Source organism: Drosophila guanche, unplaced genomic scaffold (genome assembly GCF_900245975.1).
Source record: "Drosophila guanche unplaced genomic scaffold, DGUA_6, whole genome shotgun sequence".
Classification (NCBI taxonomy): domain Eukaryota; kingdom Metazoa; phylum Arthropoda; class Insecta; order Diptera; family Drosophilidae; genus Drosophila; species Drosophila guanche.
The window spans coordinates 3,046,998-3,060,744 of NW_022995744.1; the positions used below are offsets into that span (position 1 = coordinate 3,046,998).

General features: G+C 45.8%; 3 protein-coding genes across 3 annotated transcripts; 1 reads left to right on the forward strand and 2 right to left on the reverse strand.

Annotated features, from left to right (window-relative positions):
* Window positions 1-3,237: 3,237 nt before the first annotated feature.
* On the reverse strand, window positions 3,238-4,242 carry LOC117579250. Its single transcript, XM_034265036.1, has 3 exons — window positions 4,076-4,242; window positions 3,699-4,013; window positions 3,238-3,578 (listed from the first exon to the last, which is right to left on the reverse strand). Exons 1-3 carry the CDS (start codon window positions 4,139-4,141, stop codon window positions 3,363-3,365), a joined length of 597 nt encoding a protein of 198 aa, XP_034120927.1. The 5' UTR covers window positions 4,142-4,242; the 3' UTR covers window positions 3,238-3,362.
* A 53-nt stretch (window positions 4,243-4,295) lies between these two features.
* LOC117579251 lies at window positions 4,296-5,179 on the forward strand. The gene is made up of 2 exons (XM_034265037.1): window positions 4,296-4,567; window positions 4,648-5,179. The coding sequence occupies exons 1-2, from the start codon at window positions 4,487-4,489 to the stop codon at window positions 5,152-5,154; spliced, it is 588 nt and encodes a 195-aa protein (XP_034120928.1). The 5' UTR covers window positions 4,296-4,486; the 3' UTR covers window positions 5,155-5,179.
* A 7,069-nt stretch (window positions 5,180-12,248) lies between these two features.
* Window positions 12,249-13,291, reverse strand: LOC117580432 (circadian clock-controlled protein; the record flags this gene model as incomplete). Its single annotated transcript, XM_034266987.1, has 4 exons — window positions 12,249-12,520; window positions 12,582-12,865; window positions 12,924-13,077; window positions 13,135-13,291. Coding segments are annotated over 4 exons (795 nt in total), but the record flags the coding sequence as incomplete, so codon positions are not given.
* Window positions 13,292-13,747: the final 456 nt, after the last annotated feature.

A 13,747-nucleotide genomic window follows, 5' to 3' on the forward strand; every position in this document is an offset into this window, starting at 1 on the left:
GGATTCAGTCAGAGGCACAGTTATCACAGTATTCTGTTGCAAATTGATGGCTTTGTGTCCGTTAATTGCTCAGCTACACAGCCACACAGAGAGAGGAGCGCAAGTGGCGCTCCATGAAACAGATTTCAGGTCGGATTTGCCTGCTACAAAATCGCATTTCATGAAACTTTGTCCGCCGACTGGGCAGCCACACTGAGGAGGAGTATCAAAGGATAAGAATTCCGCCTCAAGCAACCAAATGCTAAGAAGAGGAGAACGAGAACCAAAAGTCTATCCTCGATTGTTGTTATATTTCCCTGCAGAACCCAGCAGTCTGACATCAATGATGTCTCTAAATAGGAGAAAGGAGGAGTTACATTAGAGTTTCTTCACAGTCAGCCTCTTACTTCCTGAAGTTTGACTACTTTTTCAGCTTGATTGCCCCTTAAACTGATAAAGTAAACCCTCTGGAAACCAGGTAAATACTGTTCAACTTTGCAGATTGGATAGCTTGGATAACATGAAAAGAAGTCCCTGCTCGCGGAGACAGTTATTAATCCGTAATTGAAAATAAACAGCAGACAGACATTAGGGCACATCTTAGCATCGGTGTGGTTAACTTTTGAAACTTGTTCCGGGCTTAAAACGATGTTCCAGATACCTGAGCAGCGCACATAGAAAAGGCGGAAGCCTAAGAGGGAGCAGTGCTCGGCTGTACCATTCCACCGCAACATGGAATTGGCCTTGTTTAGAGATTTAAATGAGATTGAAACCGTGTTGAGTAAGCCTGGAAAACAGGAGATTTATTGCTGTAAAATTTCCTGGCCCTGCCCCTGTCTCTGTCCCTGTCCCTAGTCCATAATCAACTAATTCAATAAACCGACAGCAAGGAGAACGAGATGGAGAAGGCATGTCTGGGTGTGGGATTCCGTATGGGCTGCCGAATAACATGAGGCTCTGTGATTTATACCCAGGGAGTGTGAAATACAACGAAATAAAACATTTTCTCTGCGGCTGAGGGGATATGTGAATGTCCTGAACGTCCTGTATCCTTGTAGCTACAACTTAATGCGCAACAACGAACGGCATGCAATGACCAAAAGAAGACTCCTCTGACCAACAATACCAGACAACAAAAAAAGAATCAAATATCCAACTGCAGAGAAAGGCAGATATATGTTTTGTTTAGCTTAGTTTTCCTCTTTCTTTTTGTTTGTCAAACTAGCAGCAGCTCGAGGCTCTGAAATTGTTTAGCATGTCCTTTGCTATTCAAACAATTTGCATATCCTTTTAGTGCAGCGAGTGGACTTAAGACATCAACAACAACAAGAACAACAGCAGCAGCCGTAAGAAAAGTAGGAGGGATAACAGCAGGACAGAGTAGATAGTGTCCTGGGCCCAGGCATACCATCACGACAGTCAACCAAAATCCAATGTCAGCTCAAGAATTCCGGCGTAGAAGTGACAGAAGTCGAGAGTCTTGGATGAACATTTCAAATCTTTGAACACTCTTTCACAAATTTCGAGTGTTGACAGGATTGATATACATATGTGCATACGTTGGAGCAGAAATTTTACTAATTTAGATACGTTTTATTGTTGGAAATATTAAAAATGAAAGTGCACAAACCTCGGGTAGAAATAGCAATGCTCCCGCTGCCGCAAGGGTATACTTAGCAGAAATCTTGGATGGAGTTTTATTTAACACGTTCGAGGCAAGCAGAGAGAGAGAATGCGCCGCTTTAGTGGCATAGGGATGGGGCGCACAGACGGAGGGATGTGTTCAAGTGAATAGGTCCTCTTCCTGCAGCTCCACACTGGCCACGTCCTCGTCCTTGTCCTCGACCAGTTGGCAGCCATAATATTTATGCGCAGACGTTGCTCAATAAGCTGCTCAAGGATTTATTAGCCAAATGGACAGATTTGACTGGCTGGTTGGCTGGATGGCGTTCAGGTCGTGCTCTCCGCTGCTGGCCTGCGGCATGTGGCATGTGGCATATGTGAGCTTGCCAAGTGTTTCATCCACCGAGAGAAATCCGTTCGTCGACTGGGGCTACTGCTACGAGATGTTGGGCATTCTTTTTTGCCGGTGCAGGGGGCCGGGCCTGGATCCTTCCTTAACGCAACATTAGAGAAATGTTCATTGCTGGGGTGGTGCCCCAGTCGCAATTTCTAACTTATTGATGAATGTTTTCAAAATGTTTGCATTGAATGGCAATTTTTCAAGATTTACTACTGTTTTGTACTGCAATCGGAACCCTTTTGGTTTCTGTGTGTGGTTTGGGTGTGGGTGGAGAGCAGCTGGCCCCCAACTTGAGGGGGACAATGAATTTCCTTACAGTGGACCTCCGGCTGTCGTAGAGCTTTGTGTGCCTGTCTAATGGAGCTTAAATGGCCGTTGGCTTGACCCCTGAACTTTTTCTTGACTGTAGAAAAAGTTTTCCAAGTTCAACAAAGTGAAAACAAATGCATTGTGTTTGTGGTTCGGGGCATTTTCGAGGGCTTAGCACAATGATATTCACCTTTTTGCACCTTTTCTTGTGTTCCCCGTTCGGCGTAATTGATAAAAGTTGTTTTTGGGTGCAGATTTGTCGAGAGATTTGTGCTGCGAGAGTATTTCGATTCCCCTTTCGAGGCCCATTATGCGCGGTAATTGAAATTGAAATTGTGATTGGCAATCAGGGGCAACTTGTTAGCATTCCGTTTGGCATTGTTACTGTCGCTTTATTGCTTCCTCAGTAAATCCGAAGCAATGAGTGGCATAAATCATACCCCGGGAGCCACCACAGCCACCTTCAATGGGCAGCTGCCAAATAGCCGAAAGCGTTTTTTAAAATTCGCAAACTGACACCGTCAACGCCGGATCACAATAAACACGACGACGCACAAGTCACAAACATTTCATTGTGAATATATTGAATAATAATTCCGGGATGTTTGGACCTTTTGTGGGCCTTTTGTTTTCATCAGATTTGAATCAGGGCCTTCCGGGTCTCGCTCCATTTTAATTCCATTTGTGAATGGTGCAAAAACATGCAAATGTCGAGTGTCACGCCCTCAAATGTCGAATCGTATCGGAAACTCAAACGTTTTAAATGTCATAAAATCTAATAGAAGATGACACTGATGGATGAATGTACGGAATTTAGGGGAACCCCACACCATAGCTTATAGTTCAGTTCCCCAATGGAGGATTGGGAGACTTGCTCTTGTTTAATAAACAACTTTATTTGCTTTCGCTCCGAACTTGACACGAACGTGACACTAAATACAGAAATACTCGTACCATTGAGACATCAGACACTACTACTGAAGGCGGCGATGTGTGGACGATCCCGGGGAAGCAGGGGTCATCCCGGAATGACCATTGCAAGAACGCGCTCCTAGGCGATCTTGGGTAGCATGGCAAAGATGCCAGGCTTGAGGTTATTCACATCCTGAACGTTAAACTCCCCAGTGAAGTGATCGTTCATGATCAGAGTGCGCTTCTTGGCGGCGTCCAGCAGATGCGCCTGCCAGATGATGTCGAACTCGAGCTCGGGCAGCATGGCGGTGGTTGGATCCTCGGGCCACCAGAACTTGTTGATGAAGTACGAGCCCTGTAATTGACGAGTGCGGTGTAAGTGAAGATGAAGTTTGCGATGCATTTTGTATCGGCCCTAGAACGGGTCCAGAGATGGAGACTGTCTCAGCGTGGAATGGGACGGGGGAAGACTCACTTTGGCAATGGGACAGTTGTCGATGATGTTACCGAACTCCCGGATGAAGCCGTGGACAAAGCGGCCCACGGGGGACTGGTTCGCGAAACCCAGAATACGGCACACGTTGAGGGTGGTGTTCAGGTTGGTGGTGTAGTGCGAGTCAACCTTATTGGTGATTCGCACCTCCAGGTGGATGTCGACGTCCTGTAGCTCCTGGTGCACCTCCATGGAGAAGTTGAGATGGGGATCGCTGCTGTCGTACACCACCTTGTGGCTGACGAACTTCTCGTCGCTCCAGATCTTCACCTCCTTGAACTTGGGCCGCATCATTTTCTGACGGGGAAGAACCCATCGGTCAAGAACTTGTTGATTTTCTTTTTCAGCTGAGAACTCACCTCGGCTAGGGATCCCTGGCAGAGGGCCAGCAGGACTGGAACCACCGCTAGAGTGTTCAGCAACATTTTGGTCCAACTCGGGAACTTCACTGTCTCTTCTCTGTGGCTGGGTGGCTATTTATAGCGGCTGCAGGTCCGCAGGCAGCTCCAGGAAAATTGTCCAAGTAATTTTGACCCTGATCGTATCGAAAATTGAGTGACTGTAAATGCCTGAGTGCCTTTCCAAAGTCCATTTCCATTTAGTTGAATTAATTCCCCGTGGCTAGTCGACGATGGAACCGATTCGATCGATTAATGCCCGCACCGCTTTGGTGTCCATTGAGGCCTGACTAATCGTGTAATGGCCCGAATATATAAGTGCTGGCTAATTGAAAAAATATCCCAGTGTCCCAGTGGGTAAATTGAAACAAGATGCGAGAGGTGCGCATCCGAAGCTGCTACTACCGAGTGCTGCTGTTGCTCTTGGTGCTTTGCCCCATGACGGGGGCATGGGTGAGTTCCGTGGCGTGCCCCGGACGTGTGAGGGGATGAGGAAACACTCTGCTGCTCCGACTAAACGCTCCCCCCGACAGCGTTCTTTCAAGGTGATCCTCACGGGCATCGAGTTCGAGGCTAATGCCAAAATCGTGGACCTCAACGTGCAGCTGCACAATGACTCCGGCGACTCGAGAGTCAGTGTGGACGTCACCACTCATGCGGACCTCCCGGAGGTCCAGTTATCGATCAATGTGGGCCTGGAGACGGACAAGGGCAACTTCTCGCCTCTGATCAATCGAACCGTCAACTTCTGCAAGATGATAAAGCAGCGCAGCACGGATCCCCTGGTGCGGGTCATGTACGACGATCTGCTGAAGCACGGCAATATCTTCAAGGAGTGCCCAATCCGGAGCGGCACCTATAGCCTCCACAACTACAAGGTGGACGAAGAGATGCTGCCCAGCTTCCTGCCCGAAGCCAATTTCAGGTTCGTGCTCCTCATCCTCAAGCCCAAGAACGAGATGATCTCGCGGATTACCATATACGGCCGCATTGACAAGTCCAAGGGATTCGACAACCTAAAGAGGTTCAGCCTAGGCTGAGAAATGTTATGCGAGAGAAGACAGAGACTCCCAATAAAGATCCGAGTGTGTCGACTCGTCCCAAGACCCAACACTCTCTGTAGTTTAGTATGCAAAATGCCTTGTGTCGCACGATTGACGTCGTCATTGTCGCCTTGTGCTGCTTACCATTCCCGTTTCCATTCCCATTCCCATTCCCATCCGCATCACCATCCCATCCCAGTGGTTTCTCCATCGCCCCCATCGTCACGTGTTTGCCTGCTCGACTGCGAAATTCACATGTTTGCCTGACGACGACGCCAACGACGGTGACAAGCTGTCTGCAGGCAGCCAGCGGCGGAGGCAGCGCAATTGATGACGATGATAATGGCCCCAGAGATGGAGGAGAAGCAGGAGGACAAGTGCAAGGAGATTGGGTGTGCCTGATGAGCAACAGACGACAATGATTTAGCGATAGGTGTTGAGGTAGGAGTAGTAGGTGTGTAGGAGCCCCCGAAGAGCATTCACACACACATGTTAGACAGCTGGAATGGATTGGACAGATACTCGGAAGTATCAGGGTGAATAGTCAACAATATTCAGGTCTCATATTCATAAGTAGATCTCTCGAATTGCATAAGCAGTCCACGTAACCACAGCCTGCGGAACTTGCCAGTAAAACTTTATCAACCACAATAAAAACTTGCACAAAATACTTGTATTTAAAATTTTTCCAGAGCAGCACAGCCCTAGGTATAGGAGTGAGAGTGAGAGGAGTCCCTGGGAATCCCTCCTTTTTGTCGCCTGTAATTAAGGATGCACTGCACATCGTTTCAGCTCCAGAGTTTGAGAGTCGTTGACAGCAGCACTAAAATGTTCTGCTCCATGAGTCACTCCATGGATGCGGACAAAAAAAACACAAATGCTTGTATAAATGCTTTTCCCACACTATATATCTAAGGCCCGGCCTGCCTCGCTGCTTGGGCGATAAATCTCGCGTAGAAAAGTGCAATAAGTTAGAGGGTAGCGGCTCCTTTGAGCAGAGTTCTCTTCCTCTGCGTATATAGCGCTACACCTATATCATTTTGGGGACGGGGCCTGATCGTAATTGCTTCAGCAGTTCAAGTCAAGAGTGTTACTTTGAATAATGAATATGGAACCCCCTCCGTTTGTCTGTATGCTTCATTGAGCTGTTCCACACACTTTTTGAAGGCCTATAAAAAGCGATTCACGTTTGTCAAAAGTTGCTCTTCACCGGCACCTTCCTCCGTGTCCTTCCATGCAAATACAATTTATGCAATTATCGTTTCGCTTGAATTGTCCAAATTAAATTTGTTATATAAAAATGTTAATTTTTTGTACGTTCCGTTCCGCTCGGTTCTGTTTCTGTTTCGGGTTTTGTTTCGGTTTCTTCTGTTGTATACGCATTCAATTATCGACATTTGAGTGACTTTTATTGAATTTATTCCACTGCCTGATGCCTGTTTCTGTAAATAAAATGCAATCGAGTTGTCGGTTTTTTTCGGCCATAAGGTTATCAATTATTATTGTCACATTGTCGCAGATTGATTGGGGATCCACGATCCACGCTCTTCGATTCCAATCAGGTGCTCAAATAAAACCCGATTCTAATTCTATTCCCAGACCCAACCAAGTCGGCCAAAATCCGTTTCCAAATTGCATTTAAATAGTTCTGCTGCTGGAATAACCAGTACATAAATTATGTGAGATAATAAAACAAAAAAAAGTCCGATGAGTGAAACTCGAAGAAAAACTCGACTCGGAGACGCGACTCGATAGAAATTGGGTTAGATATGCAAAACAATCCAAAGGGAGGCGGCGGAGGATTTAGAATATTGATGAGCCAATAAGCCAGCAACGAAAAGTGCGACGCGTGATTAAGGTATTGAAAAAATGAAGTAGTGTGACTGTCGCGAATGGGTTATAGTTATGATGATAGACCACACCCAGATATGATTTCGGTTCGTTGAACTGCCCCTAGATTATATCAGAGCAGTTCTTTGAACACTTCTCTACGCTGTCCCCACAAAACTCTGTACTCGCGGCGGCGACGCTTTCTACATTTCAATTCAAGATTCCGGCGAGACCTTAACCCCGAAAGCGGCGGTTCTTTTGGGTTGCCAATCTCTGGCCTGGCCCCTAAATTTGCATTCGCTCCGTCTCCGATCTGCAGTCGAAATCAAACTTCAATTGGAATGCAAATGGTGGCCCCTCGGGGCGGCAGTCAGCAGTCGGCAGCCACGGCAATAAGAAAGGCGAAAGGGTGTTAAACTATATTTGCAGTCTCTCCAGTTGCTTTATCGGATAGATGGATGGATAGATGGATCCAAGTTTTGATTGTCGGGTTCAATGCCTTTGCCGAAAGTTTCACTATCTTTTTTTCGCTAGCTTGAGTGAATTGAATCTTAAAGTTTTCGCAAATGCCGCCTGAAGTTTGTTCAACTATGAAAATCCACTTACAAAAATTATGTTAATTGCATCGAGAAAGGGGAAGACAAACGGCGTACCCAGCCAAGAGAAATGAATTCTTATTAAATCAGACCGAGGACAAGGGACAAGGGACAGGGGAATAGGACTGTGACGAGAGATAAGCAGCATAACTGACAGACAGACAATCGTCAAACAAACAGATTGCCAAAAATAACAGTCGACTACAGCGAGTAACAGTTTTCCTCCTCCTCCCCCTCTCCCCCTCCATCACCACTGTAAAGTCTGATGAAGTCTCAGACTTTTTATACCCTTTCATGGGGTGCAATGACTTATAACGGATGCAATGCGACAGTGACAAGGCTGCCTTTTCGAGACTCCAAAATCATAGTTCCATTCGGATGGGAGTCCCGTTCGTTTATGGGAACTGTGGACAAAAAATCAGTAATAGGATGACTTCCTCACTGTAATTGAAACACTAGATGGATCTGCAAGGGTATCTGTATACTCGGCCCTCGTTTACAGGCATTCTTTTCTTTTGGCCCAAAGAGGAGTTTGAAGGCAGTCAAAGGGCCCGCTCTAGACCTAGACCGAGCCCAATATTTGCACTTTGAAGCATTTTGCCAGCTGAGAGTTAATTTTCAATGTCTTTGGCATTTTTGTCTTTACATTATTGGCTCTGGTCCGGGCTCTGGGATCAGAGCACAGACATCATGAAGAGCTTTGCAAATAATCGCAGGCATTTGGTAATCAGTTTTTGCTAAGTTATAATTCGTTTAAAATAAACTTATACCCTGTCTTTGTGCTCGTTTAATATGATTGAGTCCCAGAGGTACGGGTAGGGCGTTCCACTGGGCACAGACAGCCTCTCTATCCACACTTAAAATGTGCGCATAAAAAACTGACTGGAATCGAAAGAATTTATTTGTTCCTGCTCGCAAAATTCTCATCCTAACAGCCGCCAGCGGCGTCGTCATCGCCGTCGACCAACTTATTGCAATTGCTACAAATTTTTACATAAATTTACGCTATGACAAGGACCTCTTCTTCCGCCTCCGGTCTCAATGGTAGTCCAAGGCATCTCCCTAGTTCTAGTTCGCCCTTACACTTATATCTCCTCGCATTATGCAGGGCCCGTTGGCATTTTCCGTATTTTTTAAGGGGCTTCTTTTTATTCCAGCGCTCGTTGCCGTTTGAGTCATTTTTTTCCAGGTGGAAATCCACTTTCAATTGTTTGGGGCCCTGCCTTTGGCATCCTGGAGGTTTACATATTGCTCATTTCGGGCTGAAGGAGGACCTGGAGCGGACTCCTCGCTTATTGCCACTGTCTGTTGAAGTGTAAACATTTTCGCAGAAGGTGTAAATAAAATCTTGTAAAGCGGTGCGACTGCCTCTGGCTGCCACCTGCCGCTACTCCTGCTCCTGCGGAAGTCTGCTAAGCTCGTCTCCCTGCCATTCCCTGATTGTTTGTTCCCTTCGCGATTGGGGAGATCTTCGTGTCTGCGTGTGTCAACAAAATTTGTGCAAATAAGCCGGAATACTGGCTGAATATTGATGGAGCTCTCAACGTAATCGGGGTGGGGGTTTGGGAGTGTGGTGATAAGCCCAATTCATCCAATGACAATGACCAACACTTCGGCCTAATGGCTCTGGGGCCGCCAAGCCATCGGCTCGAACCGAAATGTTGTTTATTTTTACGAGATTGCCATTAACGTGGACGAGCTCATTAAACGCTCCAAAATTGCCAGCAAACCAATGGGCGTTAGCCATCTACTATTTTCCACCTATGTGTGCGCTAAAATTAATGCCAACAACTCAATAATTTCCAATAAATGAACAGCAAGCAGGTACAGTGGGTGAAATGTGATTTGAAGTGATTAAAAATATAATGAAAAAAGTACTTAGAAATTTACAAGACCCAGTCCACAAACAAATCTGACATTTTTTAATACATCTCCCATAACGATTCGTGCATCGTATTGTACAAAAAACAATGAAATAAATTTGAGGCACAAACTCCTCTCATCTATTATTAAATTATTTAATTTTATTTTCTATTATGTGTTTATTCTCGATTCTATTTTGGATCCGAATTTTTTATATATTCTTCCCGAATTCCTTTGTGGTTTCGATTAATGGACAAATTCTGATCACATCACCCAACTTCCAACTTGGAATTCCAACAGAATATTTTATCTTTATGGAGGAATTTCCATTGAAAGTTCCACAGATGCCATGGCTCCACATTCCCCCAGCTGTTTGGGGGAAGGGGTGCGGCGTCCTTCGGGGGTGCATTTGTGGTGTCTATTTAATTACAATTGTCGCTGTCGCCGCAATCCGTGTCCTGTGCAACGGCAACTGCAATTAACGCACTCCAGCCATGGGGACCTGGCCGGTCCGGTATTCATGTCGTTGAATATGCATGCTGGATGCACACAGTATCACAGCCGGGGCCGGTCGCAGGACCTTTATCTCCATCGAGGGCGGGACTGGGCGATTATTTTACGCTCAATTATTGTTAAATATTTCACAAAATGCGAATATTTATTTTAACACACGGCAAATTGGCCCGCTCGGACCGCCGGTGTCCGTGTCATGTCCGTGTTTCGGTTTGCCGGCCGAGTGTCCTAATGAGATTGCAATTATTTGGCCATAAATTCGTATTATTCGGGCTTTAAAGTTCATGCACTCCCATGCACTACAGTGTGGCACATTTTTCCCTGTTTTGCAGGATGCTCTCGATGCTGCTGAATTAACTCTTGTGCAGTGACAGCATTTAATTTGAAATTATGTATTAATTAATTGGCCAACGACAGTGGACATTATAATTAAATATTTAATTTATGGCATCTAATTGGGCCATTAGTCAAGTGCGGGCGGTCCCTTGGAACGACGTTTGTGTCGCATTTTAACATCGTTGATGAACTTTTTACCCGATTAAACCTTAAGGAACGTTGGTTAACTGTAAAAATGGGATAGAGGGTTCTAAGCACCCAAGGCATCTTTGTAATGGTTGACTGTACTCTTTAAGAGCGTATTCAAACATATGCACATATTTAAATCTATGCTCATTTAAAATCCTAAGTCTAAGTGAGCATGAAACAAATTCTTCAAAGATTTTCAAATTAAAGGCGCGCTTTTGGGGCGGGAGCTTTAAAAATCACAGAATATTTTTAGGCCGAAACGAGGCACAGCCGTCACAAAGCACGTTGGCCCCCATCGAGTGAGGTTTGTATGTGGCACTCGGCAACAGAGGCACAGGCACAGGCACAGGCACAGCAAATATTGAACAACATTGGCTGGGAATATTGAAATACTTTCGGCGACTGTTTCCGCAATGCCCTGCTTCTGCCATACACTCTGGGAATAGTTTTTCCTTTCGTGTTTGTCTTTTGGGTTTTCCCATTGTCTGCTGGGGATCCTCTTCTCGTCTCTTCTCTACTCTGGCCCTTCTGCTCGTGCTATTTTCTGTTTACCTTGTGTGTTCCAGCTGCATTTTCGGGGCCCACAACTCGGCGAATTTATTGCAATCACGCACGAGATTTGTCGCTTTGACTGTTGCCAGGCTTTCAAGAAAAAAAAGGCACACATCACACTGGACGCTGGGGCGGGGGGCCAGCAGCAGGAAGAGGCACCGCAAACCGCAGAATGTTGCAACTAAAAGGCCGAAAACGCATTGCGCATTAAATTTAAACTAATTGTTTGGCATTTGTAATGGTTGGGCCGCTGCGCCAAACGTTTTAATTGCGGCATCTGCACAGCAACAGCAGCAACAAGAACAACAGCAGCCGTTGCAACAAATTATTGGCAGGCTTCAAAAAGCCAATGAGGCCTCAAACCTCAAAAAGTGTGAGTGCCCGACAGGATATTCCGACTAAAATATACCAACAAAAATCAGTCTAAAATGGCACGGGGAAGTTGGAAATATTCTTTTAATAATATTGACTGAAACATAGGATTTTTATGATGTTTTTCCTCTATAACTTATAGTCTCAAAAATCGAGACTTGAACTCCTCTGTTGGCAGCTGAGTCCAGAATAAGTACTCGAAAACCATATACTGGATATACTCTTTTACTGGAGTACCCAGTAGCGGGCATAAAAAAATTAAAACGAAAATCTGCATAAAAAATGTAAATTAATTTGGGGTCTGGGGTCTGTTTGCGGCAATTAATTTGAACACACGGCTCTCGCCTTTATTTCTGGTCGCGTTTCTGGTTCCGGTTTTGACTTTGGCATATGTGCGGTTACCCTCAACGCACGGAGGAGTCCACATTCCATTCCATCGCATTGCTTCTATAGCCCTTTGTTATGGCTCTATTTGTGCAGTATGCAATCGTATTTTATATCGGGGAGTATAAGGGCGATGCACCGACTAGCTTTTGCTGAATGTCTGCTCGGTCCGTGACTTCCATCCTGATATATTTGACCGGACTTGGCCGGACACTGTCTGACTGAGGTGCCACCATTAGTCTGCGACTTCCATGCTGTCCGCCATCGTACGACAACTAAGGCAACAGTTGAAGGACACTAATGCCTTGCGGAGGAGGCAGCAGGAAACCTTTTTGTCTCTGCTCCATGCGTGTCTGCGTATGTACCTGATTGCTGGTACGTAAAAGGGTTGCTCGAGCTATTTTTTTGTTCGCACACTTTATTATTAACTGAACTAAAGATTTACCTTTCCCGATTTTCCCATTCCCATTCCCGTTGCCATTCCCATCTGTATCCGTTCCCAGATCCCAGTGGTTGTAGCTTATTTCTTCATTTGGGCTTCGGCTTGGCCTTCCCGTAGAGCTGTTCGGGCGTTGGAATATCGCTGACAAAGTAGTTGGCTGGAATGTAATGGAAAATCTTCTTCAGCACGTCTAGCAGAATATCCTCAATGGTCTGGGTGATGACTGTGTAGAGGGCATCCGCCAGCATGCGCCAGTTGTCGTTGAAGAACTTGTTGGTGCTGTCCTCTGCAGGAATTAAAATAGATGGATCAATGAGTATAGAACGCTTATAGTGGATCTCACTCACCCAATTGCTTGTTGCCGTTAAACAAATTGGAGAAGTACGACTTGAGGCCATCTATCTTGAAGTCTACGCGACAGTTGGTCACATTGTAGAAGGTGAAACCGCCCTTGGAATAAAGTCGCGTCTTGGTGTGCATGGTAACCGTCATGTTGTCCGCATCCAGGAAGACCTGTCCCCTGCCATTGAGCGGGATGAGTAGAATGCGTCCAAACAGACTGTAGTCGCCCTTCAGTTTCATAACCGGCAGTGTAAAGGTGGTCTTCCAGCTGTAGTCCTTCTTGAAAACCCTAGTAATATCATTCAATCGGGATTCTTCTCACAATCTCTGATAATCGCACTACTCACTGGCTCTCTAGGACATGGGTATGGCCGAAGCCCACAATTTTGACATTGGCCAGCTCCACTTTGAGATTGATGGCGTTGCTGTTGCCCTGCGTGATCCGGATGCGGTTGAGGTGGAAGGGATCGAAGCTCTTGATGCTGGTGAGGCCGGGTATGCCTGCGAAAGGTATCCGAATTTGTGTGGGATCGACTACGGCCTGGGACTGCTACTCACCGTCGTTGAGCTTGTCGAAAAGCTGCTGGATGCTCTGGGTGGAGCAGTTGACAAAGTTCTTATCGGCTATCCTACACTCTTTGATGTAATCTGCTGCGGTTCGAGTAGAAGTTTCGATTACGAATTTGTTTCGTAGTTCGTATTTCGTTTTCAGTGCGATTGTGGGGGGTAAGGCAAAACAAATACAAAACACAGAGAGAAGGCAGAGAAACAGAGATCCGGTTTAGTGGTGCAATATTTTTGGCTAATTCATATGGCAGATTTCGTTTCATAAGTGGGTTAGTCACAGATGCGTATTATGGCCAAAGCTCGGGGGCAGGATCTCCAATTGTGAGAAATTTACAGAGTAATTATGAGTAGTAATATCATCGATCACCATTTCGTCATCCATCATCTCCCATCATCATCCATCACTCTACACTTACGCGGCTCTGTGAGGAACCCATCGTCTCCACGAACTAGAGAAATGGCCAAGGCCAAGAGCCCCATCACAATCCAAGACCTTTCCAAGTGCACACTCATCGTAAACGCGCGTATTTGTTTGTGGTCAATATTTCAGGAACTGCCAATGTCTAATGCCCAATGTCGACCAGCTCTAGCGAGCTGCAAATGA

What these genes read in the sequence shown, in the direction of transcription:
- LOC117579251 (XM_034265037.1), top strand. Translation starts at nt 4,487, where the DNA reads ATGCGAGAGGTGCGCATCCGAAGCTGCTACTACCGAGTGCTGCTGTTG. An exon ending in GCCCCATGACGGGGGCATGG is followed by an intron (nt 4,568 to 4,647) that starts GTGAGTTCCGTG and finishes TCCCCCCGACAG; the next exon opens with CGTTCTTTCAAGGTGATCCT.
- LOC117579250 (XM_034265036.1), bottom strand. Translation starts at nt 4,141, where the DNA reads ATGTTGCTGAACACTCTAGCGGTGGTTCCAGTCCTGCTGGCCCTCTGC. An exon ending in GCCAGGGATCCCTAGCCGAG is followed by an intron (nt 4,014 to 4,075) that starts GTGAGTTCTCAG and finishes CTTCCCCGTCAG; the next exon opens with AAAATGATGCGGCCCAAGTT. An exon ending in ACAACTGTCCCATTGCCAAA is followed by an intron (nt 3,579 to 3,698) that starts GTGAGTCTTCCC and finishes CGTCAATTACAG; the next exon opens with GGCTCGTACTTCATCAACAA.